Source organism: Hyaena hyaena, unplaced genomic scaffold (assembly GCF_003009895.1).
Source record: "Hyaena hyaena isolate Hyena2069 unplaced genomic scaffold, ASM300989v1 scaffold_54, whole genome shotgun sequence".
NCBI lineage: Eukaryota > Metazoa > Chordata > Mammalia > Carnivora > Hyaenidae > Hyaena > Hyaena hyaena.
Genome location: NW_024080685.1, coordinates 3,538,173 through 3,563,906, shown reverse-complemented (window position 1 = coordinate 3,563,906; position 25,734 = coordinate 3,538,173). Strand labels below are relative to the sequence as shown.

General features: G+C 38.2%; 2 protein-coding genes across 6 annotated transcripts in view; one reads left to right on the top strand and one right to left on the bottom strand.

The window, feature by feature from the left end:
- SHROOM3 (shroom family member 3) overlaps window positions 1-2,164 on the bottom strand; it is a 304,996-nt gene extending 302,832 nt beyond the window's left edge. Inside the window, exons 1-2 of the mRNA XM_039230978.1 lie at window positions 2,096-2,164; window positions 1,382-1,820 (exon numbers count right to left, since the gene is read on the bottom strand). Coding sequence (XP_039086909.1) covers window positions 1,382-1,546 — 165 coding nt within the window. The 5' untranslated portion in view covers window positions 1,547-1,820; window positions 2,096-2,164. The remainder of the gene's footprint in view (window positions 1-1,381; window positions 1,821-2,095) is intronic.
- Window positions 2,165-13,137: 10,973 nt separating this feature from the next.
- CCDC158 (coiled-coil domain containing 158) overlaps window positions 13,138-25,734 on the top strand; it is a 97,244-nt gene continuing 84,647 nt past the window's right edge. For 3 of the 5 annotated variants that reach the window (XM_039231005.1, XM_039231007.1, XM_039231004.1), the window contains exons 1-4: window positions 13,138-13,165; window positions 15,051-15,199; window positions 15,921-15,963; window positions 22,541-22,683. In XM_039231005.1, coding sequence (XP_039086936.1) covers window positions 22,614-22,683 — 70 coding nt within the window. In that variant the 5' untranslated portion in view covers window positions 13,138-13,165; window positions 15,051-15,199; window positions 15,921-15,963; window positions 22,541-22,613. The remainder of the gene's footprint in view (window positions 13,166-15,050; window positions 15,200-15,920; window positions 15,964-22,540; window positions 22,684-25,734) is intronic. The other 2 variants (XM_039231009.1, XM_039231006.1) reach the window with 2 other exon arrangements.

Below are 25,734 nucleotides of genomic sequence, written 5' to 3'. Positions count from 1 at the left end.
GTGTCCCTCTCCAAACAACAAGCCAAAACCTGGCTCAGAATGAAGCTGCAACACTGCAGGTGTGGCATCCACCACGTAACCATGAAGACAAAAGCCAAGATCATAGAAATGGCTGAATTGGAGAGATAACTGAAGTCCATGTTTGACATGATTGAGCTGTGGCTCCTAGTGAGGGCAGCCTACTTCCAGACTTCTTGCAATATGGGAAAAACAAACCCCAACTTACTTAGGCCCCCGTAAATCCAGTTTCAGTTACTTAGAGCTGGATGCCTCCTAACCGATACACATTTGTATACTTATCTTTTGTTTTCTTAGAAAAGATAATGAAAAGTCACAAACCTTACTGTGGTATCCTGCACACTCTATGCTGACTGCTGGAAACCTGGCTCACACTGGCTCACTCACAGTAAGAATCATTTCCATCTCTCTCAAAACACATGCTTTTGGGTATATGAAAACTAACCTTAAATAGATAACTAAGCTCGGGCAAAATGCGTATTGATCCCTTTCTGAAACTCAACCGAAAAAACTTTTCCCCTCAATTACAAATGTTACTAAGTAATGCATATGTGTGAAAAGTGTTTAGGTTCTATTGTTTTAGACTGTTAATATTCTGAAATTTTAAAAGAAATTTCTGTTATCTCTCCATCTCTGTAGTTTAAGAGAAAAGCAGTAACACTAAGCTTAACACATAAGAAGGATTCATTCAGTGGGAATACCAAATCATACCAAAGATAAATAAAGAATTGAAGTATGTTATAGAGGACTAAGGTTTAAAAACTGGCTTAAATACATAGATAAATAAAAGAGGCAGAAATGGTGTTTTGCATTTGATCTGCACTGGAAGTTGATTTCATTCTGCTGAGTATACAAAAAGCAATAAATAATATTTATGTAATCAGCTATTCCAGAATTATAAACACATTCTAAAGTATTCTGGATTGCTAGATGTTTTCATTTGACGGGAGAAAGAGCAGATATTTTTCTAGCCATATGCTAAATAAAGCACACATTCATAAACACATTCATAAACATGCCACCACCTTCACCACGTTGTTAACCTTTAATCTGATTTATAACTGAAAAGATCATGTGGTAGCTGCTTTTACACTATTTCATTCACAAAAAGAGATTATCCATTGAGCAAGCACATTCTTCCTCCCGGGATTTCACAGACTAAATGAGTTAGACACATTTCTTTTCTTTCAAACACCAAGCCATACAAAATATTTCCAAATATAATCTGAAAGGTATGAAACAGCAAATTAAGCAATATTCAGGCAATCCTCGGCACGGTGGTGGCATTTTTGACAGACCTGACAGAAGTTTTAAGGTTGAAAACGCAATGTGAATAAAGACAATATCACAAAAAGAAACATACCTTAGAGATGATTAATGGTTCTCCGTGCTCCAGGCCACCTTTCAAAGTAAAGCCCCAGGGAGCTCCTCCCTGCAGGAACACTTCCAGATAAATGTACCTGGCCTTGGGGGTCCTGCTGGGGTTGAGTGCGGCAGTAGTCTTCTCCAAGTTCTCTGTGGTCCTCATTATGCCCAATACATGATCCCTCGAGTTAAATTTTAAATGCCTGAAGCGGATTCGGAGTAGTGCTTCTATTCACAGCACCTCATCCCATCCTTCATGATACTCGCCCGCCAAAAAAAGAGGTTTTGAGAAACAAATTCTTTCAGATGTTCTTCTGAACTTCAGTCCAAGATGCTGAGACAAGAGGATTTTTCACTTCAACATTTCTGAGTGTAAATTCTCCTCCTGGGATTCCGGAATCTCACTGAAGCCCCCCAGGGCTCTGTATCTCCCCACTCTGTTTGGAAAAAAAAAAACGAAACAAAAAACTTCTCTCTGTGTCACTCCCAAGACTGCTTTTCTTTTGCATGCACACACCCCAAAACTTTTTCTGTACGTTTTCCGGAGAAAATTCAAATAGTCTTACAATATAGCAAGAGAATTGCAAAAACTCAAACGAATACCTAATTTTTGATTGATTATCAACGCTTTCTTCCTCTCAGAGTGAAATTTACCATTACAATAGCCTCCCCTCTCTCCCCCGAAGTAGCTTTAAAGAAAGCAAGCACTTACTATGCTTCTGCTGGCTTGAGAATTTTCTAACTTGTCCCCAAGAGACCGAGAAGCTGTGCTAAAACTTTTTGCTTATGTTTTTCAGCAATAAGATCATGGTTTGCTTCTTGCAGAAAAAAGAAAAAACAAAAAAGTTTTTGCAGGATGGACAGAAAAATGAAAAAAGCATGGCCAGTTAATCCTCAGTGGAGAAAAATATCCAGGAGGCAGCTGAGTTCTTTCTTTGGTATTTTCAGCGATGATCAGCCACTGCTGCTACCGCAGCAGCCACTTGCCTCCTCGGAGTGAAAAAGCAAGGAAGTGAGAGGAAAATGGATTAAGGCAAATAGAGCCACCGCAACTTTTCTGCACAGTGATCCCTGCTTTGCAGAATTCAGTTCAGCACAAAAACTTGACCAATCCAAGTAGTCGCACAGCTGATAAAACGTGGATAGTTAAAAATACCATATGGATGACTAATTACCAAGGAGTAATTAGATAGAACAGCCCCCACCTTGTACCAATTAAAGCAAAATCCCTGGGGGTGAGACACAGACATTGGCATTTTTTAAAACTCCCGGCAATTCCTCTGTGCAGCCAAGTTTGAGAAGCAGCGCTTTAAGCAGTTTGAGTAAACATTTAAGTGTCAAGTTGGTTTTCTTTTCTTTCTTTTTTTTTTGTTAGAAGAAAATACCAAGTGTAATATATGACCAGCTTCTCATCTTGAAATTGGACTCTCCAATCAAATTTCTGCTTGCTTGGCTCAAAACGAATAAGAAGCAGGCTTTCTTCTACATTTCAATTGTTATCTACTCCAAGACTGTTGTCCATTCTTTAAATGAAAGGAAATATATACTTGATGCCTGGCAGGCAATAGGTACTCACAGTTGAATGCTGTTCTAATTTCAGGTTATCAACAGAATTTGGTAATAATGTTACATAAAATTTAACACAACTTTTTAATTAAAATTTGAACAGTGCAAGATAACTATAACCAAAAGGGTTCAGCCATTAAATTATTGGAACAATTTAAAATTCTTTCCAAGAGATATGTTTGCTAAACATTTTTCTATGTAAACGTATGTGATAATATGAATTATGTTGAAAATTGAGGTTAAAAATTACTGTGGGTTTTGATGCCAATTTGAGTGTTTCTACTTATAATTAATGAAAATATAATAGACAAGCAGACATAGTTTGCAAATGAGTCCGGGTGATATTTAATGTACAACAAACAAGTATAATTTGATGTTCAGTAGTAACTTCATGTGAAGAGCTCAATGACCAAAAAAAAGGGTAAAATCTCATTTTTATATGATGATAATATTTTAGTGGAAACATAAAGTGTACCAAATGAAAGTATATAGTAAATATTGTCTGATTCTTAATAGTAATTTATGCAAGTTTTATTGCTCTTTCCTTTTGCAGCTTAATGTATAAATTAAGAATAAAAGGAGAAACATTGGCTTTTTTCCACTTGATTATTCAGAGTGTGTGTATGTCTGTGTGTAGTTAAAAAAGTCCTAAGTAAATGAATAATTTTTTCTGAGAATTGTTTTCTGCGGCACTTATGATCTTGCTACTAATTTACTTTGTAAAAAATGGGATTTTCTAGAACCAACATTTAATATTAAAAGTAATAAAGCTGAAAATAAAAGGCAAAAGAAAATAAGCGATGAAGACTACAACTCAGTACTTATGGACTGATAGAACTTCTATTTTATTTTCTTGTCAAAAATTTTAGGACCTAAATATTTAATGAAAATTGATATATAATCTGAAAAAAATGTCAAAACTCATTTGGCAGCTATGTAGTATAGCAACTGATAGATCAAAGTTAGACAACCTTTTTCCCCATCTTCCATTGATCAGAGTCCAAGAATGTATCCTTGTTTTTAGAGGGAAGCACACAGAGGCCAGTAAAAGGTTAAATGATCTGGCCAGTCATCCTTCAAGCAGCATAAACAGGCATAAAATTAAAATCTTCAAACACTTAGGAATGATATCTCAGTGTAAGGTAGGTCTTTTGCATAATTTATGGCAAAAAGACAACTTTCTATGTGGCCAGCATTGCTAATTCATAGGAAGAACTTCTGTTAGGGCACATAATTTGGACCCAAACTCTAATTAGAGAATGAAATTGGACCCCAGCTCCTCCCCAGGGAAAAGGAATCAGCCCTATTATCTCAAAATGCTGACAGTGGAAGGGACAGGATTCTAACTGAGAACAACGTAGCTTTCTTTCTAAATCTATGGCTTCAGATTCAGGCTTTCTGATGAAGGAACTTGCTTCTTGCCTGCTCAGTGTCTCTCTGAGGAGCCACTCTTTCACCTACCTGGTGGTGCTGGTGGGCTGACCCTGTACCTGGGCTCCAGGATGGATATATGATCTAGGCATCAACTGTCCTTTGGCTCAAATGATTGGCATATGGATGGGCATGTGACTGAAGCTTGCCAATGTAATAACTAGGAATTTTATTAGAGCTATCACCAAGGGGCATTCTCTCCTATGAGATTACTAAACTGACAGATACAATCCTGGAATTGCTTGAGGTCATCCGTGCAATCACAAGTCTGAGAAGAAAGACAACCCCTAGGAAATCAGTCCAAGATATGTATATGGTGTTCTGGGCCCAACCAGACCTCACTTAAACCAGCAATTCTCAAACTTCTTGGCTTCAGGACCACTTTCCAATCTTAAAAATTATTGAGGACTCCAAAGAAATTTTGTTTATGTGTGTTATATCTATCAGTATTTCCTGTATTAGAAAGTTAAAATAGAAAAGAACTTTTAAAATAATTATTAATGGTTTAAAAATAGAAAAGTCATTATATGTTAAAATGACTAACACATTTTGCTGAAAATAACTATATTTTCTCAAACAAAAAACAAATCACTAAGAAGCATGACATTGTTTTACATATTTGCAAATCTCCTTAATGGCCAGTTCAGTAGAAGAAGAGAGCTGGATTCTACTATCTACTTCTGCATTCTATCTGATGGATGTCACAGGTCTTGTAGCCTCTGGAAAATTCCACTACACAGTTGTGAAAGGACAAGCAGACAAAGGCAAACAATGCCTTAATTATTATGTTGGGAAAATAAATAAAGTTATGCACTATAAGATGGCCAACGGGACTAACATAAGCTCTAGTTCCTAGCTTAGAGATTCCTCTTATGAGTTCTTCTTCCTGCCCTGCTTGCCATGTGCACCAAATTACTACTAATGTGGAATGCAGGAGTAACAAATGATTATTTGTCCCCCCCCTCCCCCGCTTGTGCTCAGGACTCAGTCTCTGGAGAAGGATCTCTTCTGAGCCCGCCAATGTAAAATAAAACTCTGATCCACCAAGATCTCCGAGTGCTTCTTGGTTTTTCCACCAGCGATCCAGTCTGGTTCCGTAACAATTATGAAAATGATTTTGACCTTATGGACCCAAAGGGTCTCAGGGACTCCTTGAATTCCCCACATCACACTTTGAGAATTGCTGCCTTAACCAGATATAGCCATTCCTGAAGTCATCACACTCCTACTAGTTATATGAAATCATAAATACCTGCTTATTTTTTCCTTTAAACATCTAGAGTTGGTGTTCTGCTACTTGCAACTCAAAGAGTTGTAAGCAATACACAATGAAATCCTTCATGGTTCTTCCTGCTTTGGGAGAAAGTTTAAGGAAGCTGAGTGCAGCCTCACAGATGTAGGTTTGCATCTTATTTTCTCTCTTTCTACTGCTTCCTTTCTTTTTCCTTCTCAGAATTATTCCTATTTTTAAAAAATCTAATTGGCTTATTCAACGATTTATAATGGGGCAGCAGGCCATCTAGGGAGTAGAAAAGAGCACCCAGAACTACTATTTTTAACCAAATTCTTTCTTCATGACACATAGATTCAACACAGCTCTGTCTCCACTTTCACACTTTCTGTCTCTACATGAAAAATTCCCACTGATGGTAACTGAGTTCATATTGCTCTGTTACTGCGAATATGGCCCCAGGGCAGAAAAATATTCTAATCATATTGACTTTCCATTTGCCCGGCATTCCTATACCAAATACTTACAAATGTCATTTGCCTAATCACTGTTTTGACTTGGAAATCATGCATCACTCTATTTGTTAATATCATTTAAAGAAAAATTCATTTATTCTTTTCAAAATTTTAATTTTTTATAGTAATGTTTAATGCCTTTATCTTTATCTTTTTATGTAACTTGAATTTTAAGTATGATTTTTTAACTGACGGGATTTTTTAAACGCCTCTGAATTTAATCTTCCAAAAATTGAAAATCCATTAGATTATCTCCGGAAATAAAGTAGGAGCGACATCTAGTGGCTCTTCTGGCTCACTAAATAATTATTAAAGTAACTAAGATTAAATTGCTGTATCAGAGGTTTGGAAGGTTATTTAGTCTTTCTCAGAAAGCACATCTCAGAATCATCCCAAATAGACAAAAACTAACCTTATTTTAAAGTTCTCAGTCTTTAGGCAACCTTTCAGAGGCAAAAAGAATCATCTTTTCTTGTGTCTCCTTCTTAGGACTTAGGACAACTTTCCCAGCAGACCTCCCCTCACCTCTAAATGCCAAGAAGCCTCCCCTGAAAACAGTCACTTGGAAGAGAAATAAAAGCCCAAAGATCAGTTTAAAATAAGAGAAGGAAAAATAATATAAAAACAGGGAGGGAGGTAAACCATAAGAGACTCTTTAATACAGAGAACAAACTGAGGGGTTTTGGGTGGGAGGACAGGTTTAAATGGGTGACGGGCATTAAGGAGGGCACTTGTTGGGATGAGCACTGGGTGTTATATATGAGTTATGAATCACTGGGTTCTACTCCTGAAATCAAAAAACAAGCAAACAAACAAGAAATTCAAACTTCTTATAACATAAAAAAAATAATAAAATAAAATAATCAGAATCCCTCAGCCAGAACTTCCCTTGAAGTGGTGTCAAATACTGTGTTGAATGCTCAAACATGACAGATTCTCTGAGAAAAGAGGAATGGGAAATGGATGTTGGGTATACAACTTACAGCATAGGCTTCACCAACTATCCTAACAGTTGTCGCAGAACTATCGAAACACAATCAATTTAAATTTTTTAGAATGATCAAAATGTCCGGTGTCTCAGCTGAGGCAATAATTTCACAGGTGTATGTATTTGTCAAAACATCAATTGGTATGCTTTAAATTGATTTAAATTTATTAAACAGATTTATTAATTTATTAACAATTTATTAAACAGAAATTAGACCTCAATAAAGTTAGTTTTTAAAAAACTCCAGGACTCAGTCAACAGAGGTCTGGGTAAACGAAATGTGGCTAATACATACAACAGAATATTATCCAGCCTTAAAGTAGGAGGCAATTCTGACCCATGTTACAAGGTGGATGGATCTGGAGGACACTATGTTTAGTGAAATAAGCCAGTCACAGAAGGACAAATACTGTACCTAGAGGAGACAATTCTACAGAAAGTAGCAGGGTGGTTGGAGGGCATGGGGAAAGGAGAAGGGGGAGTTAGTGTTTACCAGGTATGGAGTTCAGTTTGGGAAAATGAAAGAGTTCTGGAGATGAACAGTGGTGATAATTGCAAAACAATGTGAGTATACTTAATGCCACTGAACTGTACACTTAAACATGGGTAAAGTGGTAAATTTTATGTTATGTATATTTTATCACAATAACTGATGTTTTTAAAAAAATACTTGTAAAAGGTAAAAAAAGTCAAATATGATACTATAATTAATCAGTTCATTATTCATCACTTAACCATCTTGAGCAAAATTATATAGGTAGATGCCACAAAATTGCCAGATGCATAAAGAGCCAGATAATAATAGTAAATTATAGGATAGGATATAGTAAATATAGACACCTGAAAGAAGTTATAACTGTTAACAGTTATTATTATGGTAGGTTATTATTTTAAAACTGGTAGAGGGGTGCCTGGGTGACTTAGTCAGTTGAGTGTCTGATTTCAGCTCAGGTCGTGATCTTGTGGTTCATAGGTTCCAGCCCTGTGCGGAGCACTGTGCTGACAGCTCAGAGCCTGGAGCTTGCTTCTGATTCTGTGTCTCCCTCTCTCTCTCTGCCTTTCCCCTGCTCACACTCTATCTGAAGAATAAATAAACATTAAAAATTTTTAGATAGATAGATAGATAGATAGATAGATAGATAGATAGATGATAGATAGACAGACAGATATAGATAGATAGATAGATAGATAGATAGATAGATAGATAGATAGATAAAAGCTGGTAGAAATATATCCATATACTTATTCTATTTCTTAGGTAAGAAGTAAAAGATCTTAACAAGAATATACTTGGCAGAAATGCTGGATGATTACAATAAAGGGTATAGGTTTTCTTTCCTTTGGAAGAAACAGAGACAGCTTCAAAGATGCTCGTGATGATGGTGACATCTCAACAGCAGAAACACAGGCTAGAGGAAAAAAGATGATCTGCCTTTATTTTACTTCCTATTTGACATCTATGTGCTACTTCTATGCCTTTTTTCAATCTTCTGTAAAATAAATTATCTTAGAAATAAACAAACTCAAAAACTTATTTAAAAAACAAACTCATTTCAGTATTGAAAGAGAGAGTGACCACAAAGGAACATTCTGGGTAGAAAGAAAGATTCTACATGTATGTATTGGAGAGCTCCATGCTAAGTGTATACATTTCTCAAAAGTCATCAATATGTACATTTAAAATGAATGAATTCTATCGTACATGAAGTATATCTCAATAAGGTATATCTCAATCAACTCTAAAGAGTAGAAACTTCCCCACATTTAGGATGATATATGAAAGTCTTCTTTTACAACTAGTTTTAAAAGAAACCCCAAATTAGGAATTGCTCATCTTCTTAGTCTACTCTGCTAGGAAACGTTCCTAGAAATCTAATCATGTCTGTTCCTGGGATGCAGGTGTGTCTTCCCTGCTCTGTTAAATTTCCATGCACTGCACATTCCCTCTTCTTCCCTGCATCCACAGCACTTAACCACTTCTAATATGTTAACTAGGTCAGCCTGATTATTTCTGACGTGTCTCTCCCAAATAGAATGTTGAGTTCTGTGATGGTAGGGTTTGGTCTGTTTTGTTCACAGATGTTCCTGTATATGGTTGGTGTTTAATAAATATTTGCTGAATGAATTCAAGCTTTCTTATTAAATACATTTATTTCTTATGTCCTTGGTGGAGAGAAGGATGTCAGAATATTAACTATATACACTTAAATATTTTTTTAATGTTTATTTACTTTTGAGAGAGAGAGAGAGCGTTCACGAGCAGAGGAGGGGCAGACAGAGAGAGAGACAGAATCTGAAGCAGGCTCCAGGCTCTGAGCTGTCAGCACAGAGCCCAGAGCTTAAACTCACAAACCATTAGATCACGACCCGAGCCGAAGTTGGACACTTAACCTACTGAACCACCCAGTCACCCTTATACCCTTTAATATTTTATATCCTATCAACTTGCAAAAGTTACTGGAGATGATTTGCCATTTATTTCCTCTCCACTATACATTGAGTTACTTCTATGTGTCCATGTTGTACTAGGCATTGGGGAAAAAAGGCTGTCAGATAAGACTTAACATAGAAAATCTTAAATCATAGTCAGAGAGGGAAAATATCTACACTAAAAATCCAGGCTCCTCTGTAACTCTGATGTAGCATTGCATTAAGTTTTGAAGATCTTTCACAAGGATCCCTAAGTTCAAATCAAAAAGGAAAAACACAATGCTTAAAATTTTTTTTATAATCTATGCTATGTTTTTAACTATCATCTATTTACAAAACTGATAATGTTTTGTGAAACAAGATCTTTTTTAAACTAAGCAAATCATGATTTAAATTTTAAGTGACTCTACATATATGTCATGATTATGATGTATAAAGTGCTTTTCGGGTACAATTTTAATAAATGCTTTTGTACTAAGATAAAATTCTTTGATTTTACAGAATCATAGTTCTTTTTAAAAATATTTTTAGTTAGAAAAATCTCACGCAATAATTTCTTCATCTAACATTTGGCAGATGAAATACAACGCTCTAAATGGTTAAATGGCTCGCCCAAGTTTATACAGTTAGTGTCAAAGCTCAGATCAGATCTGAGTTCCTTATTCCCGAATCATTCTTGAATCAACCCTTCCTTCTTAACTGCACCTCTTAAAGGCAGCAGCCATTTGGATTGACAATAAGAAGAAGGATACTGGCTCCTTGAAGGCAGAAACTAAAGCTTCTTTATAACCCCACTCTTACCCCAGGGTGCCCAGCACAGGGTCTGGTCCAGAGTAGGAACCCAATAAAGGGAGACAAATAACTCTGGAACCATGTATAGACTTTTACTAAAGAGCTCTTGGTGAGTTAGGTCCTATGTGACTAGAACCCCAACCTTCTCCTTATGACCCACTCTACTCAGGCCTCACTAGTTGATTCTCAAATATACCAAGCATGTACCTGGGAAGCTCTCTCTACAGTACGACTCCTCCCTCCAATCCTACAGGACTCTGCTCAATGTCACTTTATCAATGAGTCCTTCTCGGAGCACACTATGAAATGGCACCTGTTAAATACAATTTTCAACTTTTCATGTTTGTGAGCCCTGCTCCTAGGCTTCCAGAAAAACTATACTGTAACATTTACCAATGTGAAAATAACTAAGCAAAACCTCAAAGGATGGGCTCTATTTCTGCCCTGAGCACACATTGTACATCTGCTTCGTTAAAAACATAATCAAAAAGAAGCATTCCAAACATGAAGGTAGGAAAAAGAAAAAAAGCCTTCCTGATCTGATAAGATTCAAGTTATACAGACTTGCACATATGAAAAACACAAGATAAAGCCTATACCTTTCTGGAATGTCCTTCATCATAATGATTTGCAACTCTTCATGTGGAAAAACAAAACAAAACAAAACAACCACACACACATAACCTGGTAAAGAAAGTGTTCTTTCCCCAGGGAACTATCTTCTTTGTGAAGATGGTGTATCTCAGGCAGATGTCCTAACTTGGGCTCAAATAAAACTCTCTTCCTTTTTCTTTATAATTTTAAAAAAGGCTCGTTCATTTTGCATTGACTTACCACACACTCACTTATCTCCTCACCCTATCTCTATAACACTTATCTTCACCAGACATATTTGAACTTGTCCCTTTGTGCCTTATTCATCTTCCTCCACAAAAAGGTAAACTCCATGAGGAGGCGGACTCTATTTGGTTCATGGCTATATTTTCAGCACCTTCATGGGGCCTGTGATAGGTGCTTCATGAATATATGTGAAATGGCTGAATGAATGTTAAAGGAAATCTGGACCCCTTCATCTTTAAATTCTCTATTTTAAGAGCTAAGAAACTCTTTTTAATTCAGTATAAAAATCACTGAGAAGTAAAACTGCAAGATACTTCTAAATGCAAAGGATTGTATGAGAAAATCTAGTGCATATAATTGCATGCATATATACAGGTTTAAGTAAGTTGTTTTTTAAGTTTATTTTTCTTAGTAATCTCTACACCCAACGTGAGGCTCAAACTCACAATCCTGAGATCAAGAGTCACATGCTCCCTAGAATGAGCCTGTCAAGGGAGCCTAGTTTTTTATGGTTTTAAGACTTCGAAAAGAAAAGAAAAAGGAACTTTCTTAGTTCTTAGGATCCAGCATACAAATATAAACATTAGACACCAATGGAAATCCCTTGTTAGTAACTAAAATATATACTTGCCACAAGAAAGCTCATGCTTTGAATAAAAGATTAAAATAGTGGCACCTGGGTGGCTCCGTGGGTTGAGTATCCCACTCTTGATTTCTGCTCAGGTCATGATCCCAGGGTCATGGGATAGATAGGCTCGCTCTCTGTCTCTCTCTCTCTCCTCCTTGCCCCTCTTGAGAGTCCTGCTGGTGCCCTCTCTCTAAAATGGGGGGAGGGGAGGAGATTAAAGCCAATTAATTAAAAATTGCTTTCTGTCTAGCTACAATTAAACCACTTACCTTTCTACTTAATACTTATGGTTTAATTCTCTATTAAAATGCTTCATTCTATAGGCAATCTTAAATCTCGGCTAGTCAATAAATAAAATAATTTAAATTACAGGTATGATCAATAGCAATCTTTAGTGGCATTTGATACTTTTATTAAAATCCATAATTACCTTAAATAATGTATGATTTATTAATATTTCCAATCAATTTAGACATAAAAGGCTTTTGGCTGTAGGTGTGTGTGATGTGACTGTAATAGTATCAACGTCACTGGTTGCATCTGTCACACTTAGGCCTTTCTGAATTCCTTCCTTGAGCACTAATTTGGGCAGCACTGAGAGGTTTGAGTGTGTGATCATCTCATCCGATAAATTCTACATCAGAGAGCAACTGAAACACAGAAAAGGAAACAACTCTCCGTAGAGTTTTGCCAGAGGCAAAGTTATCCTGAGAACACACGTGAACATTGAAAGTCATTCCGGCCAGAGGATCAGCATAAGCAAAGGCAGAGCTGCGAAATGTGAATTCTAACTTCAAGTAGTCAAATGGGAAATTAAGGATGGGACTGGAGAAAGTGTCAGAAACTGAGGCGGGATGGAGGTGAGGCAGTGTGAAGGCTTGGCAAGCCACGCCAGGGGTGGGATTAAGTAGGGGCAGGATTTGTGTGGGTTGGCAAGGATTTGGGAAGACTATTTGAGGGACAACTGCGAGAACGGTCTGGGGTTTGGGGATGCCTGTACTGGGGAGACCGGTTAAGGGGTTGCAGAAAAAGTGAGAAGCTTTGAGTGGCAGAGAGTACAAGTGGAGGCCTGAATGCAAGGTTTGATGCAAGCAGCCCGCTGACTCCAGACTGAGGGGTAGGGAGCGGGAGATGGCGCTCGGTTGCCACGGCGACGGCGTCTGGGGGGCGGAGTCAGGAGTGGGAGGTGCCCCCACGCCACGCCGAAGTGCCTAACCGTCGCCCGCATGGCTTGCGGGGAACCGGCGGAGGCCGGATCCCGAGCGCCGCGAGGGGCGGGCGCAGAGGAGGGGCGGAAGAGCCCCCGCGCCGCCGCCGCCGCTGCCGCCACTGTCGCCGCCACAGCCGCCTGGCCGACGCAGGTGCGGCCGCCGCGCCAGCCAGCGGGGATGCAGCCAGTGTCTTAAGATGGTGTTGGTTGCAGGTACAAGGGTGGGGCGCGGCCCAGAGAGAGGGGGAGGGAATGGGTCGTGTTCAAGGACCCGGAGCAGCGCATCTTTATTACTGGAACTTTCTAGACTTCTGTGTTGTTTTGCACATGGCAGATGCCCAGTAAATTGGTTTTTTAACGGAAAGGACTGCTGTATTTCGGGGATCGCAAGACTTCCGGGGACAGTGGCTGTAACTCTGGGACCAGAGGGGTCCTGTGCAAAATATTCCACTTTAGGGGGAATAACCGCGGATCCCGTCCCAACACTACCACTGAGTCCGGTTCCTACCCCGTTTCCCATGGACCAGGGGATGGGTCAGGGGAGACATGGGAATAAAGAGGAGCGTCTAGCTTAGTCCTCAACCTGTCGTCCAAAATGAGATTGTAATAAATGTTGTGTAAGGGCCCTTTCAGCTGGAGCCCTCCCTATAAGTGACATTAGGAATCTGGCTCTGCCCCGTTAGCAGCATCAGTCAGAAACAGGGAGTTCTCACATGTGTCCATCTGTGTACACAGAACTCTGTTCCAGGTCTGCACTCTGGCTGTTCCAGGATTTGTCCCTGCATCTTGATGTACCTTAAGGTCAGGAGAAAGTAGAAGAGAAGTGAGGTCTGTCGCTAATTGTCAGGGTGTTTTTGACTTGACAACCACTCCTCTCTTGCTTTCTCTATCAGCTGTTGATTGGGGAAAGAAAGGGCTAGCACCTACCTCACGTCCCAGAGACTGGTTAGGCAGGGCTGTTTTTCTTTGGTAAGTGATGGGGAGGGGGTGAAAGTGGTGGGTGAGATCTGGTCCTCCCACCTCCATACCACACTTCCTGTTTTTCATTTTACAGTCATCTGTGTACTGGGTAAAATGTTGTTTGTTTTTTTTTTGTTTTTGTTTTTTTATGCCATGAAGGTATTATTAGATTCTCCAAATAAATTGAGGGCAGAAATGGGCAATTTATTTGGTATGTGCAAAGCCCTCACTATTGTGTTTTACCAAGAAGACTCAGTGTTATCTAGTATGTTAGGATCACTCTCTTTAAAACTGCAGTTTATTAAATAGGGCCTCTCTCAACCACATATTTGCAAACTAGGCCACCCCAAATTATATGGTATAGCAGACTGAGTAAAAGCCACCCGAAACATCAGGCCCTAATCCCTGGAACCTGTACATGTTTTAAGGGGGAAAAAATGGTCTTTACATATATGAGTAAGTCAAAGATCTTGAAATGGGAAATTTATCCTGGATTATCTGGGTGGGCTTTAAATGCAAACACAAGTGTCCTCATAAGGACCTCATACCTCATACCTGCATGTGGTATTTCCTTTTAGGAGCTTCCCCAGTTCACTTTGGGGGTGATCCTTTTTGGTATTCAGCTCAAATGTAACCTCCTCAGAAATGCCTTCCCTGACTTACCCTAACTAAAGTAGCCTCAACTCCATCTCTCTGTATACTGCTACCTGTGGTATTTTCTTCATTGTACTTAACCACTCTCCAAAATTCTGTTTTTGATGTGTTTCTTTGGTGTCTCTTTGCCCATTAAAATTTAAGATCTGTGAGGGTGGCAGCTTGATCCGTCTTGATCTTCGCTGTATCTCTAGTTTTTACAGAAGCACATTTTAAGCTATCAAAATGCCAGCAATGGTAACTGAGACTTATTGAATGCTTCCTGTGTCGGGCCCTGTGCTGAGTGCTTTGTATGCATTAATGATTTAATTGAAGCTGCTGACATCAGTGGAATTGTCCCAACCTGGCTCTGCTGTTGAATAAAATCACCTGTGAGAAGTCATCATATTTTTGGTCATCTTTCTGCTGAATGTTTTCCATAGAATGTCCAAGTTGGAGAAGATTTTAGAGATCTTCTAGTCCAACACTCTGCCCAAGAGAGGACACCCGGTGGCACTTGTCATCCCAACAAATTTTCATCCTCTCTCAGCTTGAACACCTCACAAGGAAGTTCTCCACGTATACATTCAAGGTGCTCTAGCTTTTAGAAAAGTCCATTTCCACCCTGTACAACCTACCTCCCTTTACTTCTGTTCATTAGTCCTAACGCTGCACATAGAATATTGCCAGTTATTTTTATAGTGTGGCAACTGCTTGTGAAGATTTCACTGAGATATGCGCAAAATCCTAGTTGTTTGTCATCTCAACTCCACTGCTTAAAATGTATAGACCTGTCTCTGACTCACCAGGTAGAAATTCTACCTAGCAAGTTTGCTCTTCAAACTCAAGAGCTATTGCCTGGTCAGAGCATCTCCAGGCACCAGAAAGTAATGTAAATGGTCAGAAGACATGGTCTGTTTAAGTCAGTTGAGTTTATACCCTAGAAAGGTCTTGTCTGGAAAGGCCTGGGCAAGGGGTTTACCTACTGTGTTACCTTGATGATGCCAATGAGAGCAAAATTAGCATCGGCCCAACGGGGCTTATACTTGCGCATGTTCTGTTGTACAGTCCCAGCCTAGATAAATGCCATAGGCTATTAATTCAAATATACTTTTATATATAAGATAAGCCCAAAGGAAAAAGAATGTAAAGGTTTCTGTGGTGGTGGTGGTTATATGTGTGTGTCTTAGTTGTCAGGATCTCAGGTGATGAAAATAACCTTGTGAATTGAACTTTTCAAAAATACTGAATTTAGATAATGAAGTATGGTTATATATTAATATACAGATTTTAAAATATTTTCCTCTTTTCAGGTGTTAATAGGATACATGAAGATAAGAATATCCAGTTATTAAGGTATCTCGTGTTTTACTTTCAGTTATATTTAAGACTTGTGAACATATATGACTGATGTACTGATTTATTATATCCATGTCTGTATCTAATTTATTTTAGAGCTGGAGGCCTTGAGCTTGACAGCTACTAAGGCTTTCTCCTTGTGCTTTTCAAACTCTACTCAGTGGAGCCATTGCATTACATAAAAGGGTCTCTGGGATAGAGAGGAGGGTGTGTAGTTGGGGCTCTGAAGATTTACAGAAAGTCTTCCTCTGCTTAGCAAGAGTTTCTAAAACACAACTGTATTCCCATTTAGTAATGGTGGATATTGAGGCTCAGGGATATGAAAAGATTTGCCCGGTCCCTCACATATAACCAGTGACAGAATTAAGTTCCTGATTCTAAATCCTGTGCTTCCTTTACAAGACAGCATTATGTACTGGCAAAGTACATCTTAAATAGCTTCTTTCTGTATTCAATTATAATAGTCCCTGTGTTTATTCAATACAGTTTAAACCCACTTTCCTTTCTGTTAGTGGACCTGTGTGAAACTTATATCTTCTTTTTAGATGAACAGAAAGATATAGCCATTTATTTTTGGAAAGTGAGTTAGTATACACTGCCCAAATTATAAAGACAGTGTTTTTGTTTATGTTTTGCTATCCTGTTATGCAGTGATACTATATACACTCAGTATATAGTAAACCCAGATTGAGGCAAGTACTATATAGTTAACACTGCACATGAGTTTTCTTTTGGGGTATATATCTTTATCTCCTTCTTACAGTCTTAGGCTAAATACTGTTCGCACGGTCACAAAGCCAGTAGATCACAGAACTAGGATTTGAAACCTAATAGTCATTGAACAGCATCTAGAGAGAGTGTGATTGAGAAAGCAGATGTTAAGAGCAATGTCAGGTCAATAAGCAGTTAACAGTAAATCAGGCAGTGAAGTTCTGTTCAACATTAACTGTTCTTGTGGCATTTCAGAGACTGCACCAGTCTAGGTATGTTGTATTTGGATCAATTGTGGGGTGCCTTAGAATTTCCCAAGGAAAACATACCTGCACATTCATTCTTCAAGAGCAGGACCAAGTTTATAAAATCCCCAGACTCAGGCTTCTGTGGAAAGTAGAATGGTTTAACATCCCAGGGGCTTGAGTCATTAGTTGATAAATCTAAGAATCCTCCAAAAGTCTTCTTTTTGTGGTCTGTGGTTTTTAAGGCCTTTTCTGCATCATTCCAATGAAATAACCAGAGTGCGATCTTTACCTAGCCGTTACTTGTCATAAATTTAAGGCTCCTTTCAATGTGAACCTATTCATAATTTTAAATCTGGTAGAATTTTTTGTAGTAGGTGTTGGGCATACCTGAAGAGGCCAAGACCTCATCTTTGTACTTGACTCAGAGATGGAACAAATGTAAGTTCGTGTTATGATCCTCAAATCAACAAAATGCAGCATTTAAACTATTTTATGTCTTATTGTGGCAAAAAACCTTTATTTTCCCAGAAATCCTTAATAATTTAATAAGCTTTATGCCTGAAAATAGGAATAATGTTTCAATTCTTAGTGTCATGAAAATAGAGAAACACTGAATGATTTGACTGAATTGAGGATATGATCAATCTAAAGTTGTGAAAGTGTGAATTACAAATATTTTTTTAAAGACAGATTTCATTAACTAGCAGCATTCGCGAATAGATGTACTAAACATCTTTACAAGTAAATGTTTGTTTAAAAATTCTTGTTTAATAAACCTGTGCTGTCTTATTTAAACTATTAATTTTCTTTTCTTTTTTAAACTGTGTATTTTCTTAAGAAAAAAATTTCCCTCGGAAGGACTGACACTCTTTAAAGGCCTGCTGCCCATCAGGGGAGACTGAATTAATAAGTTGATTATATTCATCATCCTATCCAAATCAGCAAACTTGGTTTTTAGATCAGAATATTTTCTAAAGTCAAATCTTTTCCTTTCTTATGTGTTCTCCGACTTTTAGTTTCAGTTCTGCTTACCTTACTCGTAAGGTAGTCATAAGATACCGAAACTTTGGTATCTAGCGGAGTGTAGCAGTGTTATGACTTCTCAGCACTAGGCTGTGATTCTCCCTGTCCTGCTCATTCCTTCCTGTCTTTGATCTATCTGTAATTTATAGTCATAACATTACTGAGTAATTTGCATTTCCTTAGTGTCTTTCATCATCCTGAAGAATCCCCAAGTGTATCATTTTAGTGTAGAAGTTATACAGCAATCATTCCTCCTCCACATACCAGTCTTTCCTATTCAGAACATTTGAATTGCCTAGCAATCTGGACTAACATTCCATTTGTTATAATTCTTTTTGGACTGTCTCCCTCCTTACTGCTTATTTCCTAAACACGATAGTATGAAACACATGGTAGAATTTATCTAACTGTAGTATTGACAGATGGCACCTCAGTAATTAAAAGAGAGAAACTGTGAGTGAAATATAAAGGAATTCTGTTCAGTAAAAATTCTCTTTAGTTCACAGAGTCTTAAAAAAATGTTTAATACTCTGCTTGCAATCATGAATTATTGTAAAAATGATAAGCGGTATATTATATGTGACCTCCTCTTTCCATCACTCTGATAGTCCTTGCCTCTGTTTTACTATATCTCAGATTCTCCTGGGTAGTGTGTTCATTGTCATTCTTTTTTGGAAATTCTTTAATTATCCTTTATATTTCCTTTATCACATAACAGTTATTTAATAGGAGGTCTTCTCATTGCCAGGAGGAAAGGCATTTCCTCTTTAGTTTGCTTTGGGATTTCACTTCTTTAGTTTTATGAATTTGTGCGCAGAGGGTGTTGTTTATAACGTCTCCGATTTATGGAACCTTCTTATCTGTTATTTGTGCCCTGGAATATGATGGGTTTTTGTCAATGTTCCTTCCATGTGCACCTGAAAGGAGGGTACATTCTCTATTACCAAAGTGTCATGTTGGATATATATCGAAAAAGTCTACCTTAGTGCTGATGTCATTTAAATCTTTCTATCCTTATTTTTTCTCAGTGTGACCTGTCTCATACTGAGTGGCCTGCTAACGCCTCATCATCACTTTGTTTCTAGTTCTTATTGCACCTCCTATAAAGTATGTTTTTTCTAAGCGGGCGCTGCATTATGTGGTATGTAGAGTCAGAAATATTCTGTCTTTATTGTGCATTGTAACTTTTAACATTAAGTGCCCTCAGTTTTATTTAATACTCTGGCTTGGAGAGCACCTGGTCTGGTATCAGGATTTTGACAGGGGCTTTCTCATTGTTTTCATTCACTGCCAAATCTTTGTCCATCACTTCACTGTAGTCTTTTTGAATCAGTGTATTTGAGGGTCCTCTTGTATAGGGCATAGAGCTGAACTTTTGAAGAGCTAATCTGATAGTTCTTTGAATAGGCAAGTTAAGTCTTGTCACGTTTATTGATATGACTTTTATGTTTGGCTTACATTCTGTCACATTATTCTTGTATTATCCTCTGGTGTTATAATTATGTATTATATTTACTGTGTTTATTTGATGTTTTTGTTATTTAAAATTTTTTTATGACTTAAAGTTTGTATTTTTATTCTAGTGGTTACCTTTGCATTAACAATTTTCATAGTACACCTATAGAGCCCCCCCTTTTTTTTTTTTACTTTTTTCTTTCTGTCAGTCTTTTTTTTTTTTAATTTTTTTTAATGTTTTATTTATTTCTAGGAGAGAGAGAGAGACAGCGTGAGCAGGGGAGGGTCAGAGAGAGAGGGAGTCACAGACTGAAACAGGCTCCAGGCTCTGAGCTGGCAGTCAGCACAGAGCCAAACGCGGGGTTCGAACCCACCAACCGCGAGATCATGACCTAAGCAAAAGTCAGACGCTTAACCGACTAAGCCACCCAGGCGCCCCTCTTTCTGTCAGTCTTAAATGATATCTTTTGACAACCAGTGGTCTTCTACTTCCCCCTTTTTTATTTCATATCTTTCCGTTTTGAGTTACATTTGTTCTCTTTTTTCACACATGTAATATTTATGTATTATCACTTCAGTGCCATTACTCCACCTGCGTTTTAGTCCCAACCTTACAAGCTGAATAGTTCATGTTCACCGTCACATCTTTTGCACAGAATCCTCAGTTATATTTTTTTATGTTCATCTTTACCTTTTTTTTCCAGATTTTATTTTGAAAAATTTAATGCCTACAGAAAACCCAAAAGATTTTTACCAGTTGTTAACATGCTGCCACATTTGCCAGCTATTTTCCAGTTGGATGAAGCCTCACCTCTAGCAGATTCCTCAGAAGAGCACATGTATACAGTGCTCTGGCATGTTCAGAACGGTTTTCCAATGGCTTTGACTCTTTGGAAAACCTTGACTAGATATAGGATGCTCGGTTTGTAATTTCGTTCCTTGTGTTTCTTTAAAATCCTGCTATACTCCTGCCTGGCTCTGTATGTTATTTTTAATAACCTGATGCCGTTGTAAGCCTATTGCCTTTGTAAATTATTTCATCTTTTTTTGTCTGAAGGCCCTGAAGACTTTTTCATCTTTAAAGTCTTAATATAGTTTTTGGGTTTTTTAAAAATATGGTTTATTAGGATATGTTTTAGAGTTGATCATTCTTGGCTGATGTTCTCTAGCGTGAAAATGTATAGACTCAGAGCTTTCTTTATTTCTAGGAAACTTTCTTGGATTGTAGTTTGAAATAATCGATCTGTTTCATTGTTTTGATTTTTTTCTTCAGGGACACCAGTTATGTTCAGCCTCCTTTGCCAGTCTTCCATTCACTTCCTCTTGTATCCTCTTTACTTCTTTTTCTCCGTTTTCATCTTCTGCTTTCCTGACTTTCTTCATTGCCTTTGTTAAGTTTACATTGCAGTCTCTTCTCCCTTGTGTAGTCTGTAATTTGGGCTTCAATCATGACATAAGATAGTGTTTTTCTGCCCTTTCTTTCCTGACCTCAGCCAACTCTGATTTCATTCCTTCCTGTTTGTTTGTTTGCTTGCTTGTTTTATGTGTTTCTTGTCCATTTCTGGTCATAGGTTTTACATTTCTGATTCAGAAATGTAAATCTGATTGTGACCTGATTTTTCTTTTCCTTTCCCTTTTTAAAAAATAAATTTGTTTATTTTGAGAGAGAGATAGCAGGGAGGGGCAGAGAAAGAGGAGGAAAGAGAATCCCAAGCAAGGCTCTGCACTGGTGCAGAGCCCAAACTCACAAACTGTTAAGATCTTGACCTGAGCTGAAATCAAGAGTTGGCCACTTAACTGTCTGAGCCACCCAGGCGCCCCTGTGATCTGATTTTTCATTTCCTCAAATGATTCTTTGAGAATATTTAGTTGAGAATAACACAGTTTGGAGTTGTGTTGCTGTTAGTTTTCTTCGACTTCATGTTTGTCAGGGTGGGGGTGGGGGACACTTTTCATCAGCAGAAAAGATCTTATTCATATTTTCTGACATTTTATAATAGTTTTGTATGTATGTGGGCTTTTATGTATTCCTATTCATTTTATGGACAGGATTCTTAGTTTGAGAGTGCCGTCTTCTGGGCAGTTTCTGTTAAGCATGGTGGTGGTGAGGTGGGAGGGGTAGAAGACGGGTAGGCATATCTTGCTTCTGTTTGTTTCTGCTGGTGCCTGAATTTTCCCTTCTTTCCTGTTGTGGCTATGTCAGCTGGGGATATTACCCCTTCTTCCCCAGAAACACTGCTTCTCTGAGGCTGCTACTTTTGTTCTGGTCCCTGCACACTTTGAAGCCATTACTGAGCAGCTGGGGCTGTGGATTGCCGAGTTGCAACCTGTGCCTAGCATCTTGGCTTTTCCTGTTCACTTCTGGGTGGCGGGGGATGTCTGTGCTTCCTCCAGCACTCTGCTCCTTTTTGGCTCCTCGGCTTCTCCTCTCCCATTCTCCAGACCCACAGGCCCACAGTGCTGGTGGTTGGACTGTGAGAGCATTTCGGAAAATATTTTCCCCCTGTTAACAGATATTTGAAGGTGTCAGTATTGTCTGTCTTCTAGGGATGCTGAAGGCATAGAGCCCATGTGCTTTTCTTTATGTGTTCTCCTTGTTGATTTTATAGTTGTTTTCTCAGGATGAGGGGGAGATTTGGAATCAGGCCACCACCATTGTTCTCCAACCTAGAAGTCTTCTTGGCCTAATCTAAAATTAGGAACATTGTTTGATATTGAGGAAGTTTTTCAACTTTTATTAATGATTTCCAATTTGCTGATTTGTGACTATTGTTTTTTTACTAATTTGTGACTTTTACTGAGGAGATATTTTCTAACGTTATCAGACAATGTAACCTTATGAAAGAGACTTAAGAAAAAACTCTGCCCTGAATCAGAGTGCTAATCATCATAATAATTAAAATATTCATGTTTGCTTTTCAGGTCATCTTTAATAGGCTACTTAGCCATTAAATGCAACAATATTTACAATAAGATTCTATTCACTTACTAATTGTATGTAATAGTAAAATATTTCTATATAAATATTTTTCTGGTGAAGAGTTATTACTAATGAATAATTTGAAATATGAACAGTTCGCTTCTGTGAATTTTGTTCTCATAATACCTTATAAAGATCAAATCCCTGTCTTTTATAGATAAGAACTAAAAGAACCAAACAGGGAAACACTCATATTTCAAGATCTCAGCGAAAAGGTAGCAGTAGTTATCATGGAACAAAAAGCTGGTGAATCAAATAATGAAGATCTTTTATCAAGTAGTGGCATCACATCCAATGGAGGTACGTATTCTTTATCAGGCACGCACTCACCTCTGCACTTACACTCAGTGCCTTGTACTCCTCAGGATCCGTCCTCACGTGTGACCCATCTGACACCATAGACTTCCAGTTTCTTGACCTTGTTAGTTATTCTCATTCTTGACCTTTAGCCACCCACTTGTCTTACTTTGATCCAATTACCAAGAGCTGTTAGACTTCTGAAACCCAACCTCCTGTCTTCCAGCCCTCTCACACCCTTATTCTTAAAGCACCTATTCTTTTGCCTCATGAAAGTAGTGGTCCTCAACCATGGTTCCGTGCCAGAATCACTTTTTGAGATGTTAAACATTTATATGGCTTAGATCTACACCTGGAGATTCTGATTCAGTAGGTCTAGAATGGCGCTTAGACACCACAGATTTTTTTTTAAGCTCCCCAGATGATCCTGATTTCCAGCAAGGACTGCAAATAACTATTCTAGATTCTGCCATTTTCTCCTAAATTACCAACCTCTTCCTGTCGTCACTTTTTTCCCCCTGGTACTATTCATTATTTCAGCTAGTCACTTGCTGGTATCTTCAACTTCCTTTTTCTCTTATTCTTCTGTTGCACTCATACAGAACCGCCCCCCGCCCCCCCCATCTTTACCAGGCTGACTGACTTATCCATTTTTATACCGGGCTGCTGGAAGATTCTGTGAGAGAAAATGCACAAATTATAGATTTTGCACCAGTTTGCCACTTCATAGTCACAGTCACCCCCCTCTCAACTCTGTCCTTGATACTGCTAGCGGAGACTTTCTCACAGTCTCAGGCAGTTCTCTCTCTAATTTCCCATACTACTTACTTCAGAATTATACCATTCTCAGGTCCCTTACCCCACCACCTTCTTTCTCACTCAGCATTATTTCCTAATTTCCAGAGACATTAGAAGCCCTTAGGCTGATGCTCTCTTACTTTCTCATATCCTGCCCAAGACCATGATCTAATTTCTGTGCCCACTGTCACCACAGCTCCCTCAGAGATTTGGCTCCAAAAACTGTCCCCACTCACTCTGCTAGCTTCAGTCCCTTCTCACCATTTGCACTTACCCTTCCATGTAAACATGCTGCATCTCTCCCAGTCTAAAATGCTACTGATGCGACAAACACGAGCAACAAAAAATAAAACCTTTCCTTGATCTGTCCTCCTTTATTTTTATTTCTTCTTTTCTTCTTAGCCATGACTTCCGAAAGAGAAGTTTGTATTCAGTGTCTTCATGTCTTCACCATCCATTCATTCCGCAAACAAATACCCTATGGGTTTTGAACCCAATAATCCAGTGAAAGCACTCTGGCAGACATGACTAATTATCCCTTTTTTGCCAAGTTCAGTGACCTCTTTCCCTCCCCCTTCCCAACATTTTGTTTAAAAAATTTTTTAAGCTGTTGAAAATTTGAAAAAAATAGTACATCGAATACTTTATATATCCTTAGACTGGATGCAGCAGTTGTCAACATTTTATCATATTTGCTTTATCTCTATACTGACAATTTATACTTCATTTACCTGAAGTTGAAGACATTATGATTCTTGCCTCAAAATCTGAACATGAATCTCCTTAGAATAAGGATGATTTCCTAGATTGCCACATTATCACATCTAAGAAAATTACTACCAATGTAGTGTCATCTGATTTGTATTCATATTAAAATTAACCCAGAGGTTGCCTGGGTGGCTCAGTCCACAAAACATCCGACTTCAGCTCAGATCATGAGGTTTGTGAGTTTGAGGCCCCAAATTGGGCTCTGTGCCGACAGCTCAGAGCCTGGAGCCTGCTTCAGATTCTGTGTCTCCCTTTCCCTCTGCCCCTCCCCTGCTCACGCTCTGTCTATCTCAAAAACAAACATGAAAAAGTTAAAAAAAAAAAAAATTCACCCAGTTGTCCCTATAAAAACTCTGTTACATTTTTAATGTAATCAAAGATCATGGATTGTATTTGGTGGTGGTTCTCTTCATCCTCGCTCCTTTGTTTCTCCTGGTATTGGCTTTAAGAGTCCAGTCTAGTTGTATTATAGAATATCCAACATTCTAGATTTTTCTGACTGTTTCTCATGTTTAGATTCAGATTAAACTCATTTGGCAAGAGTTTGTAAATATCCTACTACTAAATAACTTTTTATCCAGTGGTTTTAGCATCAATTGAAGATCCTTGCCTGAATCAATTATTACATTGTTGATTTTCTAATTTTACCATAGTTATTAGCTGACATTCCTCAGGAAAGAAGAGCTTTCCTTTAATTATTAACACTACAGATCCAGAGAGTGTTCTTTAGTTCAAAGTGCTATAATGCTTTGCTGCCATTGTTGTTTTTGATGCTCAGTTGGTTGCATTTGGCCAGTCCTTTTAAGCTGTGTCCTGTGTCTTTTTATTTATTTTTTTATAAACAGTTATAATTTATTCCAATTCAGTGTCTCTAAGTAAAATAATGCAAAATTACAGATCCTGTGTCATGTTTTAAAATGCTCATTGCTTCCTGGCATGTCAAAGTGCTCCAGGCTCACAAATTGTACTTGGCCTGTTCCCCCACAAATGAGCCATTTTTCTAGGGAGCCCTGGTTTTTAGTAGGGAGTAGTATATAGAATCCAAAATCTTGTGTGACTATTGCTACTGAAGTACCATTTTGTCTGGGAGCATTCAGTGGATAAAGTTTCAAAACAGATTTTTTTAATCATAAGTTCACATGGATATAACTCAAATTCAAATCCAGTACCACGGAGTTCTTCCTCATCTTCCCTCATTCCATATCTGCATTGCCCTACATGAAAGCTCTACTTTCCAAAACCTTTGGTATACTTGGTTGTTTTCTCTCTTCCACAGTACATACCAAATCGTTCTAGAATCACAACAGTGCTGCTGCCATTAACAGCATACCTGTCGTGCAAAGCTCGCTAGGGCCGCACAGTCAGAGGACTGTGTTCTAAAGTTATTTGAAGGAACTATTTTCTCTATGAAGTTATGTTATCAACTTACCATACACTTACGTTTATTTGTTTCTGTTAGTATTCAATTTCATGTTATTTTTTGAATAT